At 35.7% G+C, this 27,999-nt stretch overlaps 1 protein-coding gene across 4 annotated transcripts in view; it reads left to right on the plus strand.

Annotated features, from left to right (window-relative positions):
- The window catches only part of LOC121294321 (UPF0606 protein KIAA1549L-like), a 61,976-nt gene extending 50,488 nt beyond the window's left edge, over nt 1-11,488 (plus strand). For 2 of the 4 annotated variants that reach the window (XM_041217920.1, XM_041217916.1), the window contains 9 exons: nt 23-132; nt 3,439-3,623; nt 4,054-4,277; nt 5,064-5,196; nt 6,859-7,206; nt 8,043-8,140; nt 8,554-8,717; nt 9,071-9,219; nt 10,806-11,488. In XM_041217920.1, coding sequence (XP_041073854.1) covers nt 23-132; nt 3,439-3,623; nt 4,054-4,277; nt 5,064-5,196; nt 6,859-7,206; nt 8,043-8,140; nt 8,554-8,717; nt 9,071-9,219; nt 10,806-11,087 — 1,693 coding nt within the window. In that variant the 3' untranslated portion in view covers nt 11,088-11,488. The remainder of the gene's footprint in view (nt 1-22; nt 133-3,438; nt 3,624-4,053; nt 4,278-5,063; nt 5,197-6,858; nt 7,207-8,042; nt 8,141-8,553; nt 8,718-9,070; nt 9,220-10,805) is intronic. The other 2 variants (XM_041217919.1, XM_041217918.1) reach the window with 2 other exon arrangements.
- The last annotated feature ends 16,511 nt before the right edge of the window (nt 11,489-27,999 follow it).

A 27,999-nucleotide genomic window follows, 5' to 3' on the forward strand; every position in this document is an offset into this window, starting at 1 on the left:
TTTTTGCTATGGTTACTTTCAGCAGGTTGCCTAGCGGGGATGTTTCTGTCATCAGTAACACATCAGGAAAGCCCAACACAGGCAGAATATCTCCGCAGAAAATGAAAAAGGAAGAGTTAAAGAAGAAAAATGGTGAGACATTTTTAAACCTGTTTAGAAATAAATCAAATAATCTGCTCACAGTATAAAGTGTTAAGCCTTTTATACAAATGGCATTGTTTATAAATGATTACATATTCAAAATCCCAGCCCTTTGCCTCATGTATATGGTGTCAACATTTTGAACATGACAGCGTGGGATAGTACTCACATGATTTTAAATGAGCCTGTTTTTGATAAAGCAGGAGCCGATTCTGCAGAAATTGCAGCTTTTATAACTGATTACAGTGTCTTACCATGACCCCTGTGCCAGTACAGTAAGAGAAGTGCTCCATATAATTTGGATTTGAATCCTTTTCCATGGCCTTATTATGTTGCAAATCAATCTTAACCAAAAAGAGTTAAAAAATGAACGCGGTAATACAATTGCAGTCGGAATGGCTTAACATGAGCAAAAAGGCGAGCCCTCATTTGAAGCACACTCAAGCAAACATTCAGAGGCAGAACATTAGATTTCATACCTGTAAGCCTGCAAGCACTGGAAAATATTGAACACAAAAAAAAAAAATCAATAGGTTTATAATGCAGTCTCCAAGAAGACCTCTAATTCAGCACTATTTCCTTCACAGTTCAATCATCGCTTGTGCTATTATTTGTTATACTGTAAACAGAATATGTAGCAATGTCAGTTACAATTACAGTGTATAAAACAGTTTATTCAAATTAATAGAAGTAGCTTATACAGATCACACAAGTCGGTAACACAAGTGACTCTAACTGCACTGTAATAACAACGAAATGACATAATAATTACACATGATTGTGTAGCTACAATGCACTGCCATGATTAATTAACTAGCATCTTCTGTAATAGCGGCGCATTTACACAATGTGCTTATGTATTTACAGTAGAATTTGATTGCTGTCTAAATGCAGTGTAAAAGTGTTACCCACATTTCATATTTCTCATTGCAGCTGATAGATTCAATAATAAGCTACTCTCTATAATCATATTGCATTTAATGGGTGTCTGGTAATTAATGAATTGCAAACTACTCAGTTACAAATCTTGCTCTTTTCATATTGAACTGTATGGTACATTTTAAAAATGTACATTGCTTTTTCAGGTTTAAGATCCAAAAAGAGAATCGGTAAGAGTTTAAGTAAATATTTGCATCTAACTTCATTCAAATCAGAACTTGATACTTGTGTATGGGTGACTGTTTACGATCTACTATCTGTTTAAATAACTGGATCCGTTTTTTTTTAAATTCAAATTCGTCTGCTTTTAAAATTGGAGCATCAGCACCCCTACACGCACAGATACTGTAGTTAGACATAGCAATATCTGAAAACTACTTTGGGTTTAAAATAGGTGGTGGATTATTCTATGTTGCTATTCTTTCCTCTGGTGGTAGACAATAACATTTAAATCCTTTTCAGTTTGCTCCAACCTGGCATACTCTGTTTCAGTTATAGATACATTAAATAAGCACCAAACAAAACTCCTATTGCAATTTCACCATTCCAGGTTTTACTACTAGGTTGATTAGCCACAGTGTATAGGTAACAAGCTCACGTGTCTTATTAAACTCATACTAAAGCCAGGAATAGATCAATCTGGAAAGGGGCTTACTTCTATCCCTGAGGTATATAGGAAAACTGAAAGAGGTCACCATACTCTAATTGTGTCCAGCATTCCGTTACTGAAAGACTGTCTGTGCTAACTCCTGGGACTGACTGCAAAACTAAAGGACTGTTGATTCAAAATAAAAGAATGATCATATCAAAAAAACAAAAATAACCTTTTTTGTATGGCTAACTTGGGAAGTTGCTTCATAACTCCCCCAGTATAGTTTTTATTTTGAACACAAAACAGAATTATAAAAAGGCAGCGGTTCTCAAACTGGGATACGGAGGTGGGGGGAGTAATTAACAGCCAAAATTGTTTGTGTCAGACTTGTTGAAAGTCTGTAATAAAAGGGTTGATTGTTATTGTTGATACGTTGTAGATATGACTGTTAATGCAGGCATCGTGCAGGTATCGCAAAGTCCAAGAACAAAACTAAATGTTAAAACATTTTGCACCATATAAAACTGATTTTGCCAGTGCTTGCTCGTCTATTAACCAGTTTGAAATGGTTTCAAAGCAAATAAAAGCATTTTCGTTTTGGCTTTATTGTTAAAGTTTTCACATGTAACAATACTGCCCTACAATTATTGTATGGTACTGTGATCGTTCCACTCTTAAGTTGTGAACCATAGTTTTAAAACAGAGACACACAATGCTTATTATAAAGGTTTACTGATTCTTAAAATGAAGGGCCATATAAGAGCGATAAATACTGTAACTGATTAGAAGGCCTTCTTTGTTGTTCTCCAAGTTACATTGTAGATGCTATAACATGTTACTGTAAATGAGATAATGGGTGCGTTCACAGAGATCAAGGCGGGGTTGGAGGTTTGGGGGCGTCAAGTACCATAGACACGAGGAAGGGGGGCGAGGGCCAAAAAGTTTGAGAACCGCTGCCCTAAGGGTTGCAATCCTTAGGCTAAATGTGTTTTGGCCTCAAGCCTATTCCTTTACTGCTAAAGACTTGGGTAAATTCATTGATAAACTAAACTGTTTGTATAATGACGTACATCTGTATAGCATATATCGTAGCCGTTTTTTCAAAAAAATGACTGGATCCATGCTATGCCTTTTATTCCAATGAGTTGCAGCAGCTATAGAGCAGTATAGTCCCAGGGGAGATCTTGATCAATTTGCATTATGCTTATTAACGACACAGATTGGAGGTTTAATTAACCTGGTTAAATGAAAGATTTACAAATACAATACATAATATGAAGTGTGTTCATTTCAGTGCAGGAATATCAAGGGCCCTAACTCATTTGCTATGGTTCGCCAGCCTTGATTGCTACAAGATATGCCCTAATGTGTCAGATAAACAAATCTTTTGGCTTCAATGCAAAACCAGAAACTTGCTATTGGTAGTGCACTGGTGTTCAAGTGTTCATTCAGCCTTAGATAAATAGAGGGACTGACACTGTGGTATGTCAGTATAGTGAAAAGGTTGAGAATCTGTACTCTAACGAAGGGTGTCAGAACAATTAATCTGACTGAAGAATCTGAATTCTCTCATTCTGTGTGACAGCATCAACTAAACAATATAACACGTTACTGTAAATGAGATAATGGGTTCATTCACGGAGATCATATATTAATACCAAAATACAAACTGAAAAGGATTTACTGTACCTTCAAATTCTTTACATTCAATCAAAATACTGTTGTTTCAAAGCCAACCATTTGCTTCAGTAACTAATGTTCCTCAGTTCCAATGAGTGATGAAGAGGATGGTGCAGTTCTCTTTGACCGGGTGTCCAGATCTTCACCAGATCCCTATGACACGTCTTCTGGGTCGCTGCAGCTAATCTCTATCAAACCGCTTGCAGCACCTCCCAGCTACTCGCATCCAGACTCGGACAGGAGCCAGGAGTCTGCCGTGATAAATGGAGAAGTATGTATTGCACCTACTGTAAGGGCCTGGGTCTTGATTTTATTCTGGTGTACCAAAGTCTTCTTGTGTAGTGATTGTCTAGAAACCCAATTTTTAAATCTACTTATCAATATATAATGATCTACTGTTCTTAGACTGCACAGAAATAAATGCTGTTAGTCATGAGGACAATAACTGTTTTTCTTTTTTAAATAACAAATTAATTATGACTTTCAAACAACAATATCTAGTACATTAATGACATGTTAAAAAATGAGGATTATTAGATCCTTAATGTAAAGTGAGACCACAACATTAAGAATTCATTAAAGAGCTAAAGACTGTGAGATATTCTGTCACAGACGTTAATGTAAGCTGACAAGCATTTGGAAAGACTTTGTAAATGCTGTTTGTTGAAGATTTAATATTTAAACTGTTTTTGACTTTGTAGGTTAACAAAGCTTTGAAGCAAAAATCAGACATTGAGCACTACCGGAACAAACTGAGACTCAAGGCGAAAAGGAAGGGATACTATGACTTCCCAGCCTTGGACGGTAACAGCAAGTCCCTCCCTCAAAAACAGAGACACATGTATGAGAAAGCACAAATGGAGTTGGACAAAATTTTGGATCCAGACGAAGACATGTCCTCCACTTACGTCAAGTCTAAAAACAGGTAAAACAATTTGCAATGTACTTTGTTTTACTTATAATTTACCTTTTAGAACAGTGTGGACATTTGAAACAAACCAACTGGAAAATAAGAGTCAGATACTACTGCCAGTCAGATATTTACTAAGGCAACTCATTTTGCTACTGCTTGTAGCTGCACAAAACAAATTCTTAATGTAACGCTGATGTTAAACTACTGACAGCAGCTCCTAATGGAAGTAGAAATATTGTATTTATGTAATACCTGTAAATTTGAAAAGTAACATTTGTTCTTTATTTCTCTGGAGGCGACAGATCTGCAGAGTGAATGTAAAAATATATTTTAAAAATGCTTTAGGTTTTTTTGGAATTGCTTCTGCAATACAAATGTGTATTTTTTCACTAGCTTAAATCATTTATACTTCCACATAATCAATATGCATATTTACTCCCAAAAGAGAAATTGATAACACCACCTGTCAAAGAGACTGGATTCTTCTGCTATATAAGCCTTGCAGTGTTGCAAACACACGCAGCAGAAATCTGTAATGTCATCTTTCCTAGAATAGTAAGAAAGTTATAAGGGATGCATTTGCATTTTTTCAGGGGAGGCTCGATCTTTTTATAGCCACTAGAGACCTTTCAGGGAACTATGAGGTTAATCAGTATGCTGTATTTTTTGTGTTTTAACTGTGAATGATTTACCACAAAAGAAATCCCATTCAATCTCAATGTGTGCTCATATTAATTAGGCACAGAGACTAGGCTCTAAGCAGCCAGCAGCTGACAAGTTTAAACATTGTGCTTTCAGACAATCCCACATGAAGAACCCTGCATACAGAAGCAGGCAGTCTCTAAACAGCCCCAGTCCAGGTGGAACCGAGATGGACCTTCTAGTGACGAGGGAAAGGCCCAGGCGTGGAATTCGAAACAGTGGATATGATGTGAGTCCTGGAACAGGTCTAGCGCCCCATACTGACAGAGGACAATACTGAACATTAAAGAGAACATTCTTTTATAGATCTAGATATCTATAGATATAGATATAGATATATATTATATATATATACTGATATATATATATAAGATATATATATATAGATATATATAATCAGATGGCATACATAAAAGTGTGAAAAGTTAATTTGTGTTTTTTTGAATCATCATGCATTTCTTTATCTGATGTGATATAACTTTGAAAATAGTAACTTTCTAGAATATAGTAGTGCAATACAGTATGAAACGCACATGGAATACTGTTCTTTTAAGCAGCTGTATAGATGGGATCATTTTAAAATTTTCATTTTCTTTTGACCCCTTGGGTTTTGATTTACTACATTTAAAATAATGCATCATTTCTTAAATTAGATTTTTTTAGATCTATTACTGCTTATGCTTTATATGTGTTTCATTGTTCCTTCTTCTTGTTGAGCTCACTTACTATAGTGCACATTATAGATAACCCTGGGGTGCAATTTTAATTACGGTGCCACTAACCTTCTTAAATAGGTTCCAAATAGAGAGAGATTCACTGGTGTTATTGGCATTGTAGGCAGTGTTAGCATTACGAATGCATGCATGCTGTATTGATTTTAAATACATGAAAAACAATACATAGAAAAAAAATGCACATAAGTAAGCACATCTTAGCAGCAAATATAATAAGTTATTAGTAGTTATTTGCATGGTTCTTAAGAAAGCACCAGCAATGCCAGCTGTGTGAAGGAGTTATTTCTCAGGGCCAGACGATTGCAGTGCCTGTGCTCTGGGTGTTCAGGTACTGCAGGGGCTGATTTATGAAACCGGCTCTAATAGGCCTCCTGTGGCTCTCCAGCACTGTGCTTCCACAGTCACTGGGAAATAGGACTGTATCTTACCCATTTTTTACTGAAAGAAGAGCACAAATCTCAGACAATTTGCAGGTGAGTTTTAATACTTTCTCTGTAATTGCCAGCCTCCCTCTGTGCATCCATGATTTTATTCTGTTCCTTCTTTTCATATTCTGTGCCATTTCTTAAAGGAAATACTGTACAGGAAGAGACTGAAAAAGATCTTATATGAAAAAACACCTTTCTATCCTCACAGTAGTTTTCCGAAGGGTTTCTGGATATCTGGCAGATACTTGTATATTCCACTACATGCATAATACATGAATGCATGCTTGATTACAGATCAAGTGATTTGAATCAAGTCTTTTTTATGGATACTCTTGGGAAAATGTTAGTAAAGTTTGTGGTAACATGTGGATAACAAGATTTGGATTATTTTTACTGTCAACTTGTAAGAGGAAAGTATGTTTAAGCAGATTTTTCAAAGGTTTTTATAGAAAATTTATATTTAAAATAGTTTAGCTTCTGAAGAGTTGAAGGAGGTTCACTTAAATCCATGTATTGTATTTTTAAAACCTGTCGATACTGGGCTTTACACCTGTTGTTAAATCTCATTCATAGAAGAAATCCACCAAGGGCAATTTAGTACTGTTACAGCAATGGGTGTCTCTTGGGACACTTATGTAATCTGCTTTACTGTAGTGATTGTAATCCTTACTGCACAACAAAGTTTCTGAATATCATTAATGAACTATGCTCTTTTTTGTTTCTAATCAGACAGAGCCAGAGCTTATAGAAGAAACCAATGTGGACCATGTTGCTGGGCCTAGAGGTTACACCCGGGGTCGTCAGGTCAAGGGTCATTCTGAAACTTCCACACTTAGCTCCCAGCCTTCCATTGATGAAGTCCGGCAGCAAATGCATCTGCTTTTGGAGGAAGCGTTTAGTCTGGCCTCTGCTGGTCAAGTAACAGCAAACAGGCAGCAGGGACAATACAACCCCGTCCAGCAGCTACCCTTTTCAGAGGTAGTGACCAGTGCACCTGGAACAATGAACAGACCTAGGGGAGCGGTCCAGTGGGTGCCTGCCAGCTCTGATTTATACCAGTACAGTTTGCCAAGACCTGTAAGTTTTTATTACATTGTCTTTCATGCATTGCCCATTAAGTGTGCTCTAGAAATAGAGATGGCTTTGCTTGGAATTATGTCTGATTCTGCCATAACACAGGGCTGTTTGGGATTAAGAGCAAACAAGAGGTATATTGAGGTAGTACTACACACCTTTGAACTTGAATTCCACTGCATTGATTTAGTCATAAAATGAAATGGGATAATGTCCAAAACTGGGTGCAAACATCCAAATGGTACAAACAGCATAAATACAATTCTGATATAAGTGGCTTTCAGTATTACCTGGGGTGGATTGTATCTTCTCTTTATCTGCTTAATGCTATGTATTCAGTATTTCTATTATGGTACCAGCCTTTCATTAGGATTACAGATATGTACTGTACATCCTGCAATATACATGACTTGATATACAGGGATGGCACAAAGGCTGCACTGACAGCATTGCATAGAATAAAACCTGGGTCTTATAAAAAGGAGAGATCAGAGCATTTGCCATATAGTAGCTGCCACTACAAATACATGCAATGATTCCTTAGTATTTATAATGTTTATATAGCTTTATAAAAACATTGACTCTGTTTGTTATCATATCCCTGTAGTTAATTCTTAAATTCATAGATAGCAGTTTGTAAACTTAGCTACAGCTAGAGATTTAAGTATTAAAAAAACAAACAAATCAATGCCTGCATTTGTAGAACCATCAGCAGTCCTGCTTTCAAATGATCAAGGAAATGAGTTTGTTTTTTTTTTAGTTAGTTTTCAGATCTATACACATGTGCATGGTTGTTGCAGTAATATTCTGTCACTGACGGACAGCTGTCTTTGTTTCAGGCCTTCAGGTTCTCACAGCTTTCTGACATGGCTCTGGGCTCCCCCCCGCCCCCTGTACCTCCCCGAAGTGGGCCTGCAGTCGTCACATCCCTCCGACGGTAACAGAATGTACAGATTATAATCATTGCCATACAAAGCCGCGCATTGCAGTAATTCTATACAGCTCTGACATACATTCGTCCGGACAGGGGAAAGCACTGCGCTGGCAAGCATGTCAATTACATTGTGTACCTGCTGTGGGTTTATTGCAAATGCTGCTGCTGTATGTGCTGCAGTGCTAACTGTGAAAAGCACCAAAGGTGGGGGGTTTCTGCTTGGGTATGCTCTGGCTGTTTACTGTGCAAGTATATATTATCAAATACAAGTTTTATTAAACAACAATATGGTAGCCTGTTCCATTTCAGGAGAGTGCTGTAAATTATAATTGCTGTAATGCTAGTCTTATATGTTATGAGCTATGCGCCCCCGTGTGGCTAGTGATGTATATTACACAAAAGTATATATTTTTTAGTTTTTTTCCCGTCAGATCTACTTCAGATATTGGAACTAAGACAAGGACTTCTGAACCCATTGGTCCAGAACATCAGAGCCAGCATGACGCTGCCCCATTTGTGCCAGTCACGAGAGCGTCGGTTTCCACAGCTTCTGTGGATCAGCCTGTCTCTAATTACTCAGGTCAGTGAAATACCTCCACTCCCTCTAACCTTATTTAGAGGCTTTTCAAATTCCTGTGGTCGAATTTTTACTGTTTTTATGAAAGTCCTATATATATAATAAAATTTAAAAAATAGAGACAGGGTAATGTAGCCTTTTTAAAAAATCTTCTAGACCAATCAAAATATATCACAAGAATTGCTCTTTTGCAACAGAACAGACATATTTTAGAAGGCCATTCATTCTTCCTACCATGGCTGCAGCAAAAACGAGCGGGATTAGGCTGCTCGATGGGAATACAGATTGTTTACCAAGGGGCATTAAACTGGAAACACAGGATGAAAAAAAAAAACATGCTCTAATCTTTCTAACAGGAAACCCAGCACCAGCAGTTTATGCAATACCAGCAAACCGGCCTGGATACTCTGGCTACTTCATTCCAACTCCCCCCACTCCCTATAGGAGCCAGACCTGGATGCCATACCCAGCTGAAGGGAATGTGCCGAGCCAGTGGGCTGAAGCTGTAAGAAATGATTTCCATTTTTAATTAATTAATTTATTTATTTAAATAATCTTGGTTAGAGCTGCCTATCTTCCTCAAAAAGAGACGTTTTCATGAATTGTGGATGCAATCTTTTCAGTTTGTGGTATGACACTGTTTGCTCCATAAAGTTCTGTGCTTGCATGTTAACTTTTGGATTGCAAACTACTCTGAATGACCTTTATGTTAGGCAATCCGCTTTTAAAATTACATTGAAATTATTTTCAAGACTGATAGGGGACTATCTTTTTAAGAAAACATGCTAAAAATTGAAAGGCAATTTTGTTCTGTTGTCAACTGTTGTATATAATTTATTTGAGTTCCATTTATTTTGCGTTTATTTATATGTTTCAAATGTATACTGTTCTGTTAGAATTACATTGCCAATTTTATTGACAGAGCTCAATAGTTTTTATTTTTGCAAAATGTACGTGCACACTAGTATTGAATATTAAGAACAATCCAAGATCTATTCATTATCCATACATTTTCTGAATATATAATTATAAGCTTTTATGTTCTGTTATAATGTATATTTTTGGAGACTGGCGTCATATCTGAACATTAATTAAACAAATATATATTTCCAGTTGGAAAGCGTAATAATAAACTATTTTATGGTTTATTTTGGTTGTTAATAGATATATATGAACACATTCTTCCTGAAAACCAACAGCCCATTTCTGAGACTAAAACTGTAGGCAGGGGTTATTTTTAAACAGTTAAGCAGTTGACTTCAATATTACATTTATTTCAAATTTATTAACACCACTGATTAATTTTACTTAGTTATAGTAGTTATGTAGTTATAAGTTAAGAGTATGCAACACTTTTGTGGTATTCAGCCACACCTCATAAATAGGGGAAATGGCATGCTTTCTGTAAGAATAAATAGATAATAAAATAATGGACTGTTTAAAGGTTTATTATAGGTTGGTATATCTAAACAAACAAACAAACAAAAAAAAAACAATAAACAAACTAATAATAATTGTGGGATGCCTTAAAAAATTCCAAAGCAAAAAAACAATAGAGGTGACTTTTTTTTTTTAAAGCAGAGAACTTTCATAAAGGATATGTGTCCAAAGCAATCAGGATGCCGCGGTTGTGTAGTGCTGGGCTGTCACTGCAGATCTCAGATGCCTCGGGGGTGAACATGTGTAGTTGCCCTGCCTGGGCACCGCAGAGCCTTGTCCAAGTCTCCCTTTTCAATGGCGTGTTCTTAATGACTTAATTTTACACAGCAAGCACTGACAGGAAGCCTGCGAATGCTACAGAAGACAACTATTAATATCAAAATATCCTCTGTGATCACTCAGTGATTTAACAATGTGAAAACGGATTGAAGATTTCATTTTTCTTTGTATAAAAGATGATTCTAAAGTGGTTTTATGTTGTTTCATTGAAATCCAGATTTGAAGAGCCTTGCCGCAATAATAATGTTGAGCCACCAGGAGTCAGCGCATTTTGAAGTAAATGTAACTGTTTAAGGGGAAAAGGTTAAGGTTTAGCCACAGTAGGAAGATTTTGATGTCCTGATTTTACATTGTGTTTCTTTTTTTTTATAGGTTCCGTTACCAGGGTATGTGGAAGCCTATCCCCACTCCCGTTACCAACAAAACAGCCCTGTCAGACTTCCTCGGCATTACAACCAGGCTTCATCCCTGCACCCCAGCCTGGACCAGGCTCTGACCCCTTCAACCACAGCTTCCCAGCAGAGCCTGGCTGAGAACGACACGTCCGACACCTCGCTCACCAACATCTCCACGGCAGCTCTAGTCAAGGCAATACGGGAAGAGGTGGCCAAACTAGCAAAGAAGCAGACTGACATGTTTGAATTCCAGGTCTAGTGTCTTTAGCGATAATAGCAATAGTGGAGACAGACATACAGCGTCTTGATGGATTCTTGCCTTGACTGAAACCGTAACCTTGGACATTCATTTTTAAAATGCCATCAGCTGCAACTGTAATTGCAGACAGTAGCAGGATCTTCATCAACAGACTTGTCTTGCACACCCACAAACAGTTGTCTAGTGATGTATTTAATTAGCTTATGCAGAACTTACTAAAGGCCATAAGAGCATAAACTAATTATTTCAGTTCTGTGGATCTATCAGCTGTACACTGGAGGCTGCATCCTACAATATGAATATTTCAAACTGTTTTCTTTTATAAAAAAAAAAAAAAAAAAAAAAGCAGGCATTCTAAGTGAAGGTTATTAAAATGGGAACTGTACATTGTGTAAATTATGAAGACCAAATATTTCAATAACATCCAATGTGTGATAGTGAATGTGAATATTTAAATTGCATTGCTATTTTATAGATCTATATATATATAGCATACATATATGCTCAGCTGTATGATTGACGTAACAGATTCAGGAAATGCTGCACTACAAAGATTCCCAAATCAGCAATTTCTTTAAATACTTTAACAATGTGATGCAATTCAGTAAGGATTCAGATGTCTGGATGAATTATAGAGGTGTGTTAATAAGAGGAGAATAGTTTTCTGTGATATAAAAGTATTAGGTAAAACACAAATATAGTCGAATGAAGAGTTGTGGCTGTTTAAATGGCAATGCCTTGGTCAGTGTTTAATTTAAGGCACAATGATAAAGCACAGCTCTGCCACGAAGAGAAGAAACATTTAAAGGATTAATAAATACAATGTAGTTACAGTACCCCAGATCTAGCCTATTGGCCTCATTATACCCCCACAACTTAGAGCATGAAGCTGATGGGTTGTACGTTTTTTGCAGTTGCCAGTTTGTTGATATTATATGCATCATTCCTCGAAGTGTTTCATTTTCAATATGCACAGTGTTTGGGGTCTGTATGTTTCCATTGGGTTTAAGCACTGTCTTTGTTTACAGTAGTTGGTGTGCTCTTTGGCCTTTACTGGATTGTATGGTACTGGTTGTCTTAGCTTTTCCTTTAGTTGTACCAACCAGAAAAGCAAACATGTTTTTGGGAAAGCGAGAGTATTGTCATGGTTTAAACTGGGACACTTCTGTCACAGTTCCAAATTGAGAACGACTGAATAGTTTCAAAGGATTACAGCTTGGTCACACCAAGTTGTACAGCTCCAAAACGAAAACATGTTTTGGGGGGAAGATAACAAACCCTATTTTGACGCAAACGTGAATTTAAAGACACATTTTCGGAGAGGAATTACCCCAATTGTAAATGTATACTCGTAAGGAACAGCTTAGTTGCAGGAAGGGGTAGTTAAATTACTGTTTTGAGTGGTTTTGTGCTAGTTTCTTACCGTTCAAAATATGTTATTTCTTTTTGAAAAGTTGCCTTTGGACAACATAGGGACCAAGTTTGGGGCATTAGCTAGATTATAAATAGATCTCGGGAACAAATTAGCACTTGCACAAGTTACTTATTGCAAGGTGGAGTAAAAGCCAAATGAACCCCTTTCATTTCATTCACCCGTCACAGAAGTGGTCTTGCTTTTGTAACTGCAGTTCACTTGAGGGTTTTGATCTAGATAAAGCAGTGCCAAATATAAATTGTTTCTACATTCCTATCAAGTATTCATCCATGTGCAAAGAATAACAAACCATGGGCCCTATTTAACAGCGTTCGTAAAACCCTTAAGGCAATCGCAAAACACTTTTACGAACAGTTAGCGCACCAGAATCAGAAGACGTCCCCAAATATTTAGAAGCCGTCTGCCTTTTCTGAGCTTGTCTGACACACAATGTATGCAGCAATTTTGCCTCAACAGACAAACAATCACTGACATCTGCCAACTGCTTCAGGCTGGCCTGGAAGGAGACTTGCGGAGAGCACACTGTTTGCTTCCTGCACTAAGGTACGCGCACCAACACAGAATAGGCACCTGTATGTAAATCGTAAGGGGACCTATTCTGTCAACGTGCAAGTAGTGTGTGACCTGTGATGCAAACAACTGCATCACAAGTGTGTATGCAAACCACTGTTGCTTCGCTCATGACTTGTTTATTCTCGCTAATTCGCAGGTGGCAGCTGCTTTTCAGCAGAATGACAGTCTGAGAGGCTGGTTGACAGGGGAAACGGGTATCCACTGAAGCAGTGGCTACTGACACAGCTGCTCAACCCCAATACCCCTGTCGAACAGAGGTGTAACCTTATCTTTAAATGTGCTCGTACTGTAATTGAGTGAACATTTGGAATCCTCAAAATGTGATTCCGACATTTGGATGTCTCTAGGGGAACACTACAGTACACTCCTCAAAAGGTTAGCAATATCATCCTGGCTTATTGTGTTTTACACAACATAGCTCTCCGTAATGGATGTTGAACTTACAGAGGAAAGATTACAGGGTTTCCGGGTTTCCGGGTTTGAGGGAAGCAGATGCTGAACTTGAAGCCCCAGTGGTGGAGGTTCCAGATGCTGCAAGTGCCAGGCAGGTCAAACAAAGCCTTATAGATGGGTTCACATAACTGGTACGCATGTGGACCAATAAAAAATAATAAAAAATGCAGACCTAGAAATAAAGGCAGCTTCCTAACTTAAGGAAAACTCCTGATTCTAAGATAGATAAAGCGATAGTGGCTGTGCACCATATTTGCTAAATAGGGCCCACGTCGTTGTTATTCTTAGAAGATATCTCTTTAATCAAAACTCACTAGTAGACCCATTCAACTTTAGTATTAAATCTATCATAAGGTGTGTGTTTAAAAATACGTATTTTACAATAATTGGCATGCAGTTTTTTAAAAGGTTACTTTGATGCATGCAACCGCATAGATTACAACAAAAGGGCTTTTTGTATGTCTTTTTTTTTTTTTTTTGTAATATTTCGGCAGTTCTTTAATTTTTCATTCACCTGATGGAGGTATTAGATATTCAAGTTAAACATCCTTTACATATTAAGTTTACAGATTGTGAATGTTGATTGACACTTATTTGAATGCACTTTAATCTCTAAAGCTAGATTCATAAATCTTTTGACATATATCTAATTTATATATTTCAAATTAGAAACAACACAATAACACTTCTGCCAAATAGGAAAAATAAAAAAGTCATTATTTGGTATATTTAATAATACATACAAATACGAAATACCAGTAATACAGACTGTCATCCAAGGTAAAATAAATGGGTATTAATTTGTTGTTTTAATTCAAATATATTATACTGGAGGTCCTTGTCAGGCCATTGCCATTTATATACAGTAATTTGCACCACTTTCCAACAATATTCCAACATAGTCCAAATACATTTTGGACATAAGGTTCTTTTTGAAACACTAATGTATCTAAAAAGCAACTAAAATTGAATGTTTATTGAATGATTTGGAATCAATAAATATATATATATATATATATATATATATATATATATATATATATATATATATATATATATATATATATATATATATATGGTAATATAATGATGACTGCCCTGTTTTTTTTTTTTAAATAAATTTGCCTTTTTGAGATGTGGTGTAGCTAAATGGCCTCTAAAATATTACGAGCTCAAAGATATACAAGTGTTTGTTCTCATCCAGAGTTACTGAAACAGCCTTTTTAAAACAACCTTGTAAAATACTCACCTGTATGTAAATATGACAAGGAAACGAAGGGAAACCTGAACTGTCCTTTATAACTTGGGGGTTGTGAGATGCCTAACATGATAACGGGGATTAGTTCAGTGTGGCCCAGCTCAAGGTTTTTGTAAAAAGGCCAGTATATAAAAAGATTATACTTTAATTAGTGTTTAATTGTTTTAGTAAGGTTTTAAAATATTGTTTACTTTGTAAATTGCATATCACCAAACATACATGACAGTATCCTTACAAAATGTAACAAACTTTGTCTTTCTCGATAGGAATTGATCAGTTTCTTTCATTTACACAGACTGTCCGTTAAACATTTCAGTGCTGGATTATAAACGAATTGAATTGAATTTGAAAACATGGTTAAAAAAAAAAAAGATTAGAATTGAGTTAATCGACAGAGCTTAATAAAAGATTATTGTTCAGCCATTGCTATGTATGTTTATTTATCAATGTTTTAAAATCTCTCCAAACACACACATTATGTGATCAACTTCATAGACGTTAAAGTATACCATCTTAAGGCACAGTATGTTAAATAGTATATGTGTGTAACAACACACACACACACACACACACACACACACACACACACACACACACACACACACACACACACACATATATTTTAGCTCAAAGAGCCAGCTGCCCAACGTTTCGATATGTTGTACATATCATTCTCAAGGGAGCCTGTGTTTGAATCAAAACATTGGAGGTATTTATAGGTGTTTGACAGCATGACAACTACTTGTTATTGTTTATATTCAAATCCATGATTTATTCCTACATGATGTAATGGTGTTCTATATGTGACATCACTTTTACTTATATCTTTAAATCATTAATTCTAATTAACATTATTTTATATAAACTTATATTTATATTATCATGCAATGCTGGCTCTGAGGATCAGCCTTGATATGGTATCCCCAGCACATCAGCATGCACAACTTTTGAATTAATTTTGTTTATTTAATTATTTTTAACTTATATATATTTATTGGAATTAATTAGTTCATTCTTTTCTGTTGAGTCCCGCTGGCATAATTGTGTTCAGTCTATTTATCCATTTACTTTCTTTTATTCTTCTATATGTCGCATTGTCTAATTTTAGCTGTTCTAATACTACAAACTTTACATCATTTATGTCATGTCCTTGACTGGTGAAGTGCTGTACTATTGGTTCATTCATTTTTTTATTTCTAATTAATGAAAGGTGGTTCTGAATTATTTTATATAAAGTTGTTCCAGTCTCTCCAACATATTTTATTTCATCACATTTTTCACAGGCTATTCCATAAACAACATTGCTATTTTTACAGTAGGTATTAGTTTTTAGTGGATATGTGGTGTTCTTATGTTTAATTATATTTCTACTTTTGTCCATGTATTTACAAACTTTACATGTACTAGTGCAAGTATTTGTAGAACCTATTCTGTCAATTATTCTTTTATGTTTACTGTGAACTAGAATATCACCTAAATTAGCTTCTCTTTTGAATGCTACAACTGGGGCCTTAAGAAACACTTTTTTCAATTTTTCTGAATTATGTAGAATATGCAAGTGTTTCCAAACTATCTTAGAAATATTGGGCAAAAGTTTAGAGTACGTCATTACTAATGGGACTCTCTTGACCTTTTTATCTCTATTTTTATAATCTAGTAGATCATCTCTTTTTAGTTTATCCACTTTTCTTAACTCTGTCTCTATAATTCTTTCTTTGTATCCTCTTTTTTTAAGATTTGTTTTTAATACATGTCTTTGTTTTACACAGTCACTTTCTTTAGAGCATATTCTTCATATTCTTATTCCTAGCCGAAGTAAAACCCTAACGGGGAAAACACATAATATATCTATAATATATATATATATATATATATATATATTATATATATATATACTATATGATTATAAGCTCACAGTGTCATATAAAATTTTTAAAATCTATAGATTTTTTATTTAGTCAACATTAAGAGGCTGGTTATTCTAAGAATTACTGTTCATTTTACTTTTACTTAAATCAAGTTTTGTGAATAGAGCACATTGTCTTGAAACAATATTATCACATTATCTCTCTAATGTTTAAACTTGTTAATATGTTTTATTACAGAACTCTCCATCTTACACCTAACTGGTACCACCCCCCCCCCCCCCAAAAAAAAAAAAAAAAAACAAACAAAAAAACAAAAAAAACAAAAACAACTACGTCTTATGTACAAATTCTTAACAGACAAGAACAGAACTTTTCAAAATGTCTGAATGAATGTGAAGAGCCGAGCTGGATCACATCCGTGGTTATGGGTTAGTCTTCTCCCGGTATTTCTGTAGTTCCTGCATCTTTTCATCCTTTAATGTCTTCAAGAATACATCTGTTGGAAACAATAGCACATGCAATTTACAAGTGCAGGTGTGGCATTTTACAATGTTTTCTTTATTGTTGTATTATCTTGTAGCAAATTAGTACAGTTTAAAAAGCATTTTACCAATATGCGATTACCTGACATTTATGTAACATGTTATGGTGGGGTATTTTTTAAATATAATTGGGTTCATATTTTTATTTTATGTTAGTATATCTTTAAATTAAAAAAAAAAAGATGACAGCTTACATCTTCTCGAGTCGAATTCTCCTCCAATAAGCTTGAGCAACTCGATTTCCTTCAGTCGAATAGCCAGCTCGCAAATCTCGTCCAGTTCACTCCAGGCAACGCTGGCCCCTGCTGGAGGAGAAAAGAACTGCAGTGGCTCGTATCTTATCTCAACCAAATCCGGCGGCCAACTTTGACAGAAGAACAGTTTCGTCCAGACATCGACGTCATTAGTGTCATTGTCATACAGAGATGGAAAATATGGAAGAGGTTTATTGTTCATTTTGCGGTCAGCTGTTCTTCGGATTGGCTGGCAATCCCTTTACCTCAGAAATGATTATGTTCAAGTTTGAAATAATGCACCTGGAGACATTGGAACCTGAACGATCTGTAGAGCATTTTAGAGAATGACTGACAGATTTGTTCTGTTCTCAGAAAAACAAAATCCGCACTACGTGTGCTTTTTCTTTTAGTGTGTATATATATATATATATATGTGTGTGTGTGTGTATATATATATATATATATATATATATATATATATATATATATATATATATATATGTGTGTGTGTGTGTGTGTGTGTGTGTGTATATATATATATATATATATATATATATATATATATATATATATATATATATATATATACACACACACATCCTAAAAGAAAAAGCATACATAGCAATACATATGCGTGTATATATATGCATATATGTGTATATATACGCATATGTATTGCTATGTAGGGTTAAATAAATCACACTACTTATGTAAAATTAAGTTCAAATTAACGGTTTCTTTAACAAGGTCGGCACTTGGCTGGTCCCTTGCGCACAACTGGATATTTTAGAAGAATATACCGAGACTGAAAAGGGAGCGACTCGGTTTCCATGAGAACGAGCAAATGGGAAAATGCTACAGCTGCCCTGGCCGGTCATGTCACGTGGCTGGCCTGTCATGTCACGTGTGTGTATTTGTGTCGTGTTGTTGTGATCCAATACTACAGACTAAACTGGTCATTTTCACGTGGCATTCAATTTACTGTAAACTGCAGAGCAGAAAGCTGGCCAGACAGATTCATACAGGTGAATACAGTAGAAGCCTTGTGCATACAACCAGTTTATGCAATTGGTCCTGTTTTTAGTTTTTTCTTTTTTTTTTTTTTTTTTTTTTTTTGTGACAGGAGCATTAAACTGTAAGGGATAAATAACAAACAACATGCGCATTTTTAAGTCTGAAAATTAACCTTCAGTGAAAATTGCATTTTTTTTGGTGTCTTTTTGCTGCCTATCTCTTCCCAATACAGCTTCATTTGTATAAGCAACTAGTGTACAGCACAGCAGTAAGGTCAAGTAGAGCTGAAGCTGGGGAAAAATCAATTCAAGCAGAACCACAGAGGGAGAGGTGATCAATGATTTATTGCCCCTTGGCTAAAGGAAATACTGTACTTTTTCTTTACCAAAATCACTTTGGCAACTGTTGATGACTTTTTGTGTTTAACATTGAAACATACTTTGGCGCAGAAGTTTTTGTACAGTTGGGGTTTATTCGTTGACAATCTTACTTGATGCCTTAGAAATACCTTAATGCAATAATAACAAAGGATTGAAGTGGGATGCTGAAAGAAGTAATAGCTACTGTATTGGCAAATCTCATCTATACACATTTTTTCACATCCTGCTGCAGTCAGTGTTTTTTATTGTAATGTTACCATGGAAAGGCTGCACTTGCATAGGTAGGCCCAGGCTGCCCTCATCTTCCAGACCACTTTTTGAAATCTGCTTGTTGTCATGGTTACTACTTCACAGGCTATTTAAAGTGAAACTGTAATAGTATGTTAATATAAAATACTACCTTCCCCAATCGGCTTAGGTAGTTCTAATGGAGATGGAGGTCACCCAGGGCCTATTGGGTAGTTGACAAGCAATTTAACTTAATATTGTGTTGATAATTAGTTAATGAGGTGTACAGTAAAAGCTAATTAAGTGTTTACTGAGCTAACATAACACACATAAGAATTCATAGAAGGGCTTTTCTGGTGAAATAAAATGTTTTGAAATTGTACAGCCACCAGCAGGCCTTGTGCAGGTGACACTACGGACCTAAGGAACAGACAAATGTTGTAATTGCCTCATATTTTTATTATCTTATGCCCTTTATGGTTAAATATTGAAATAAATACAAAATACAAAAATCTGACTCAATGTATTTTACTTTAATACCATACCATTTTAATTTAAATTTTTTATTATACATATAAACATTTCTTATGCGTTATGACCAAATAATATTTATATTATATTTTCAACAAAGCCTTTGTGAGGGATTTTATACAATACATTTCTCTGATTTGCTTTTGATATGTTCTTTTTTAGGACAGACACTGTGTTTAAGCATTGCAGTAGATATCAGTTGTAGCAATGAGACAACAAGAGCTCCCGAATCCTTTCTCCTGCCTTTAGAGTTTGCAGATTGCAAGACATGTACTTTACATTTTCTTCATGTTTGCCTTTGACATTGCTTCTGAGTCAGTGTTGTTGTTAATGTGTTGCTAATATACTTAGATACATAAAGCAGACCCCAAGTTTGGCTTTTGGGTTTATGTTTTCTTTTTTTTTTGCAGCAGTCTCACACTGGCCCTGAGAGCAATCATCATTTTAAAGTGACACAGGCCTCCGGTAAGGTTTTCAGAATGAATTTTATGGGAATTAAATGTTTGCTTCCAAACTAGTAAGTACAACTGGATTACATAATATGAACAAACAATACATTCATATACTTACATGCTATATGTACAGTGCCCTTTAAAGATTATTTTATGTAAGGGTTAAAATAAAACAAAAGGGAGATTATGTTTTTCTTTTCAAAGGAGAATTGTGTGGCTGTATTACACAATGCATTATTTTCAATGAAAGCCATACCCTCTGTACCACTGGGCAGAATGAAACATGCATCTTTGTCATGAAGAGCTGTGTATGCTGTTCTGGCACAAACTGCACTGTTCTTCAAGAAACATTTCTGCTGGTATGTTAAGAATTTGATAGTTTTTTATGTTTTTTTTTTTTTTTTTTCTTAGAATGATTGTGAATGAGAATGACCAAATAGCACTAAAAACCTTGAACAGCCTAATGTTAAATTACTACTAATTGGGGCGGGGGGGGGTGGGACGGGACTTAAATGTTTCATTTCATGGTTTAGGCCCTTGAGAAATACCTGTAGGATTTCTAGCCTTCTGAGCTGTATACAAGCACGGCATTATAGATAGGTTCTGTATTCGTCTCTCTTTCAGTGCCTGTGGGTTCAATTTCTTGTAAATCACATAAAGCATTTGGGAGTTGCATATTTCCCCCCTAATTATTCCTTCGTTAGCTTGAGCTATCTAAATAGCTTTTTAAAATGATATTATATAGTATAATACCAAGTTGGTAGTATGGCCATGGATACAGGGTTTTACTTACAGTACTTTAATTTAGTAGACTTTCAATCTGACAAGCAGCAGTTTTGCTGAAAACAACTGAAATCACAGCCACAACCCAAAAATAAACTACTTATGGATTGTACTTTTCACAACAGTAATAGACCAGTAAATGATCATAGATTTAGACATTGGTTGAAATTTATATTTATGTCCATTTAGCTTTTAAATTCCACATTTTGAAATAAGCAAATCAATAGCCTTCTGCTGTAACTGTAGAACAGAACAGGGATTTCAAAGGAATAAAGATATTAAACTAATGGGTGGAAACCAGTCAGCAATGTGACGAAAGAAACTGTATTGCATTGTATGTAAGAAATAATATTGCTTCTAAATGCATCACACTTGTCATCATGAAATACTGTAAGAGTCTTTTCAAGCTTTGAAATAGCAGGGCAATACTTGTTTTCTGAACTAAGTTTTTCTCATTGCCAGCAACTTTTCAATAACTGTTACTGTTCCTTTGTAAATGGTGTGTTGTGGCCTTATAACTATTGCTGATAGTATAAAAAGGTGTACAGTTTCATGTAATATCACATTTGTATTTGCAAAACATTTCTCATACTAACACAGCAGCCTTGTTATTTTGAAACGACAAAGAAACCCCCTTTTCTGTATAGTTTCTGTTTTTGTATGTCATTCACAAAACTTTAAGGATTTTTTTTTTCTTTCCATTGATAGGAAATGCAGAGACTGAGGAAATGCAACACATTTTTTAAAAAAAGGTAAAGGCAACATATATCTTATATAACCCTGGAGGCATGTGGTAATCAAGGATAGAGTGACCCTTTAGTATCACTCGCAAAGAAAACCTTGCTTTGTCTCAAATCTGAACTGTCATCTATCTGCTGGGCTGGGATAGACACATCAGCCAGGATATCTATCTGGTCTGCTATGATCTTGATGATGTATACAGTCTCAGATTAAATTCAAAATATCAACAAACCCTATTAGTGGAATTGAAATATGGTAATATTTAGCCATTCTGCTGTTTTCCATAATGCTGTGAAACCGTGCAAGTGCAGACAATACTGTACAGTGAAGTAGATTAATGTATTTTTGGTGTTGTAGCTCCTTTAGTTGCATTTACTAGAGCAGATAGTAGTGAATACAATTTTAAACGTTTCAAGCTTTGAAAGTTGATAGTATACTCATATAGTGGACATATTTTGATAGCTGAATTACAGTATGCTACATTTAACAATGAAATACTGTACGGTGCAGTACATTCTTCCAAATTAGAAACAAGTGTGAAAAAAAAAGAGAATAAAGGAGTAATGGGTTCATCATTTATTAATGGTATACTACACTCTGTGATGCAATGTATTATGATGCTGCTGTATCACAGCTCTGTCGTTGTCTTTATTGCCATCTAGTGGTGAAAACATTTGGCTTGCCTTGTTTATTACTGGTACTTTTTCAGAGCTTGCAACAGAGGGCATTTACATAATTTTTACATACGATTTTATTTATTAGATAGTAAAAAAAAATCAAGTTGCATCTAATTGCTTTTTATGGAAACTCATTTTTTAAGTTGACACAGCAAGGTATTAAACAAGTTTGCATTTTCTGTTTGTCTCTTTCAGATGTCACATTATTTAAAAATATTTAAAACTATATTAAGAATTGTTTGTGTTATTTAATTTGTTCACCTAGAGCATGCATATGATGAGGTAAGAATGTTGCTATGAGGAAGGAATCTTGAATTTATAATGTGATTACTTGCAGACTCATTTAAATACTGGAGAGGATATTCTAAAACTAGGTCAGTTATATAAACCAAAAAACATCTAGAAGAGGCAGACTTGGCAATAAAGCTCTGATCATGTGAAGTTTTTCCTCAACAAAACTTAGTGATGTTGTGGTATTAAAATGAACAAATAAGGGATTAAACAATTATTGGTTATAACAACGCTAAATGATAAAATGCTGCATCAGTTTTATAATGTTTTATGTTAATATCTTTTTCAGGCATATCACATAATTATAGACAGAGAATCTGCAGGGATACATTACATTCCCAACTTTCCAGTCTCTCTGACCTGATATCTGCAGAAGGAGACACTGACAAACACACCAGCCTCTCAAGATATATACCTGACGGCCAGCTCATCATCACAGTACACCAGCATTCTTCAAGAATTGGAGGGTGTTGGAACATCAAGGCAAACAGAGAACCCACACATTTACACTGTGGAAACTAATAGTAATAATGTTGAGCCATCTAATAGTATTGCCTATTTGACAACCCAGCAGTGAACCTTCTGAACCTTCTCTAACAGAAGGGGCGGCCCGACCAACACAGAGCCTTAAAGCCCCACCTTTTTCCATTTTCTACACTCTTTCTGTTTTTTCTGAAAATTAAGTAACAGCAGATGGTTTGGATTACCTGTCAACAACAGTGGGAAACACTGACAAAAACACTGGTATCACCAGATACATGCATCTCACCCACCTCAGTATTGCTGTATCCCAACATTGCTCAGGAATCAGTTGGTTACCCCAGAAAGTATTTCGAGCCTTTCTTTGGATCAAAGTACCAATATTTAGCCTTCCGATAAATATTTGAACTTCCAACTGTTTTTTCAAAGCTCGGAGTTTCAGACATTGAAGTCTAGCATTGTGGAATACCTTATAACTGCATCTCCATCTGTAGAAAAAGAATCAAGCTTACTTCAAAGAACAGGTGAAAGCATGCTGTCCTTTGCAGAATCAAACCATCACTCTTCTATGGAAGCCAACAATGATAAAACTTTTTTTTGGAACTTATAACCTCACCTCCATCTACCCATGGTAAAGGGATGTCATCACTCCCACTGCATGAAGATTCTTTGAAGACACATCCAACACAAAGCATTGAATATGTTGAATTCACCTTTGGGCAGAATTATTTGCAGATTCTGGCTCATTCAGGTGCATCTGCAAGTATTTTTTCCCATATGGTTATGATTCGTACAGACAAACCTTTTTCTTTAGACCACACCGTTTCTGATTCTACTGAAAATGAACTAACCATGCATGGTTTGTATGACCTGACACCCACAGAGGGAGATACTGTGACAAATATGCAGGCAACTAAACATATCCAGCTTCTCATCGCAAGAATCAGCAGGAGAATCAGATTTCAGCACAGACAACACTAGAACATCTCAGCAAACACAACCTTTTCCCATATCAACTCAATCTGCAAGTGTTTCAGACCATTCAATGGAATACAGTAACAATGTTGAGCCTTCTGATAATAGTGAATATGTGACATCTGAAAGTCAAAGTCCATTGCCTTCTCTAATGCAAGGTTTGGATACGTCATCGCATCCATTGCATGATCATTCTTCAATGGTACAACCAACAAAGAACCTTGAAGACATTAACTTCACACATGCCACCTCGTCTCATTCTAATGTATCTGAAGCAAGTACTATATGACAATCTAATTGACATGGTCAGTACAGACATGGTCTTTTCTTTTCACTACAAAGCTTCTTCTGAGTTTTCTCAAGATGTGGTCCCAGATGGTTTGGAAACGTATTTTTGTCTCCTGTCCTGTTGACGTCATCTCTGCAGACATCATTTAGAGGAGAGGAGATGAACAGTTACACTGAAGTAGTTTTGCTATCCCACACTTTACCTCCAGTTAATTTGTCGACAGTTTCTGAAAACAATGATCTCACTACGTTTAATTTAACAATGGGTGGTGCGTCACCTGCTATGGACATAACACGGTCTGGAAAACATTCTATCCCATATTTTGGGAAAATCTTAAATGAAAAAAAAAAACTATCAGCTATTACATACAAATACGTTATTAAGGGAGTCCATGGCAGTTACCAGTAAAGATATTTTTTTTTTTTTTTTTCTCAAGACTCCTCTATTTGAATATGTGGTTAGTGATTAATTAAATTCAGTTGACACAAAATATATAACAAAGCCCACACAAGCTGTCAATGTGGCAAGCATTTCATATACTGCTTACATGGATAGACAAACAAATATGATGAGTTTACACCTTTATTTAATCATCAAATGATTACAATGTTATTTTATCAGCTGAAGATGAAACCTCACCCCTAGCTTACAATAGTGATAGTTTTGACTCTAATGACATACCACTGCTAAGCATGTTTCCATCACTGGAGTTGGAAATTGTGACGATCTTGAGTTCAGTGTACACTCACTGTATCAGAATGTATAATCAGTGACATAAAGAGTTTGGTTATTGAATCAAGAATGCACTTAAGTTAGGAGATAATACCTATTGACAGATCCAGTACTGAAGAGTTATTCTATACAGCCACAACTCAGTTAATGGACATGGCAAGATTAATTTTGATTTAGCCAGTAATTAACTCTACAGTGTCTGAAACATCCTGTTCTATCTTCAGGTTTTCATGGAGCACCATTATCTGGAGAAAATGAAGTTGTGGCTTCTCAAGGTCTAGCCATTAACATGAAGGTCTCTGTTAGTAGAGAGACAGAAATAATACCTCAAAGTAGTGTCATGACAACTAGTTCTTGGACACAATCTAACCCAAGAGATCCATATTCACTTCTAAAGACTAGCTTAACTCATTTTAAATCGTTTTCTTGGACTCGTGAATCTGTTGGGTTTTCTGCAGTTGATATAATAAAACCCACTCCTGTTGTTGTATTTACAGAATTCCCTTCTACTTCATTGGAAAGTTCAATACACTCAAAAACTTATGGACCTGGAAAATAATCGGCACTGAAGTAGACTGTACTTCTTGTCTGACTGCTGAACTGAAATCAGAATCACCTATATATCAAATGATGTACCTTTGTCAGTTGAAGCTTCACCTACATACACTCCACTGGTCAGACCTGAACACTCAGTTAAGGTATTGACACAGCCAACGCCATCACTGGCTAAAGACTCATTTGGATTTATTAGAATCAAACCTAAATATTTTACAATGCATTTTTCTGCGAAAGACTTAATTTGGTAACACAACACTTAAAGAACAGGCAACTGTTTTTATTCATAACACCCCATTACCCAAGTTTCCTCCGTCAGTATCAAGCTTAGTTGTAATGACTGTCCCAGGTGGGGTGTCAGAGTTAATTACATTATCTTCTGCGGATTACAAAAAAAAGTCTTCTATGACAAAAACAACCAAGCCTCTTGCTGTGGAGGACAATACAGGAAGGAAGGTCTTGTCAACTTTTTTTCAACCTTCCTTTTCTGCTTTAAAACAACCCACAGGCTCATTAACAGGCTCATCACCTGCTACTCTAACGTCTTCTCTCTCCTTTTAACAGCCATTCAGAAACTGGCAATAGACAGAGTTCCCCCAGGGCAATCTTCAATATTTCAAAAGAAGAACTCTCCAAGTGAACAATTTGTCCCATGCTCTTTTTCCCCCTGCCTTTACTATTTACCACATTGCCGCTAACATTTTATAACACATTTTCTGCATTTAGCATGTTTAGTTTATATTGAACAAGACACGTCAACGTCTTCATCTGTTCGTTCTGCATCAAAGGCAGCATTATTGTCAATTATTACTCAAACTGCTCTACCTCATAACTCTGCATCAGTAACAATGTCAAAGCCTTATGTACCGTTCAGTTTGCCAATGTATCTGAAACAGACACTTCCGTGCAAAAAAAAGAAATCTTACCCTATGATCAACCAATGAAAGCTGTGGATGCAGTGGCCATATTTAATAGACTTAAATGCAGCCTTAAATGAAAAACTGCCTTACTAAGTATGTAGAACAAAGAGGTAACAGAAAAAGTAACAGTGCTGTGGTGAGATGCTTGAATTGACTCACAGTGTGGTTAATTATTAACAGCAGGAATCATGCTGGTGCTGATACTACACACTGAGAATTAGGTCATATTATTGACTTTCAAGGTTTGCATCCTGTTTTATTACCCAACATTTACTTCTTGTCCACATTTACTTCTTGTAGATATACTGCGCACGTGAGTGAATGTTTTAAAAGGACAAACAAATCCTGATTCAAAGAGTACATGCCCTGTTATTTATTAATACACCATTGTCTAAAAAAGAGTAAAATAATAGATAACTCCTGTAATAATAATAATAATAATATAATAATAATAATAATAATAATAATAATAATAATAATAATAATAAGAATTGTGTGACCTATTGAGAAATGATTTATTTATATAACAAAATATAGAATAACAGTAATTTGTTGTAAATTTTTAGGCTTTTGACAAAATGAGATGAATCATTTTGTTTAACATTAGCAACCTATTGCTTTTATGTGTGCGTGTGTGCGTGTGTGTGTGTGTGTGTGTGTGTGTGTGTGTGTGTGTGTGTGTCTGAAGGAATGGAGGTGTTATAGTTGTACTCTGCAAGAAGTACATCAGTTTTCAAGGCTTGGGAGATTTAGAGACTGCTGGTGCAAAATGTCACTGATGGGTTGAAATGGAATCTTTGCAGGTGGTAAAAACTCCATCTGCAGTGGTCGCCACCTCATTACTTCCAATAGCAGATTTCACAGGCTGGTTAGCTACGGTAGTGGTGCTGGCAGTCCTCTGTGCCCTGCTTGTGTCCCTACTCATTTTATATGTAAAGAAATCATGGCGAGGAGGAGGAGTACCTGCTTCAAATAGAGAATTGAGAAGCTTTAAAAAGGTAAGCGTTTGTACAGAAAATACGAATTGGATTCAATTCAATAAAGGATAAAAATGTGTAAGAAAGCCTAAGATTCTGATCTTTAGGATTGAATTTCTCCTAGCTACAAATACATTACCATACTGTATTATTTATTGAGGGTTTAGGAACAGACATTCTGAACATAAATTTAGTTAATTAATTAAGCCTCTTATTTGGTTGTACTATGTATACTGTAATGCCGTAATTGATTTCTTAGTAATTTAACATGTGACTGTGCCTTGAAGCAAAAAACTAATATTCTGGCAGGATAGAGGGATATATTTCTCAGTGATTACCACAAAGTTGGGCTTCGAAATCTGCAATAGCCTGATCTTTGGAAAGAGTCCTAGCTTGTGTGGGACATGGTGAGATGACTTGTGCAGTCTTGGATCTGGAAATCTCCTGAGCAGCAATGCTGTACAAAGGGAGATCAATCTGTTGTCTTGTCCATCTTTTGTATATTGCAGGGGTCCTGTACAT

Source organism: Polyodon spathula, chromosome 19 (genome assembly GCF_017654505.1).
Source record: "Polyodon spathula isolate WHYD16114869_AA chromosome 19, ASM1765450v1, whole genome shotgun sequence".
NCBI classification, from domain to species: domain Eukaryota; kingdom Metazoa; phylum Chordata; class Actinopteri; order Acipenseriformes; family Polyodontidae; genus Polyodon; species Polyodon spathula.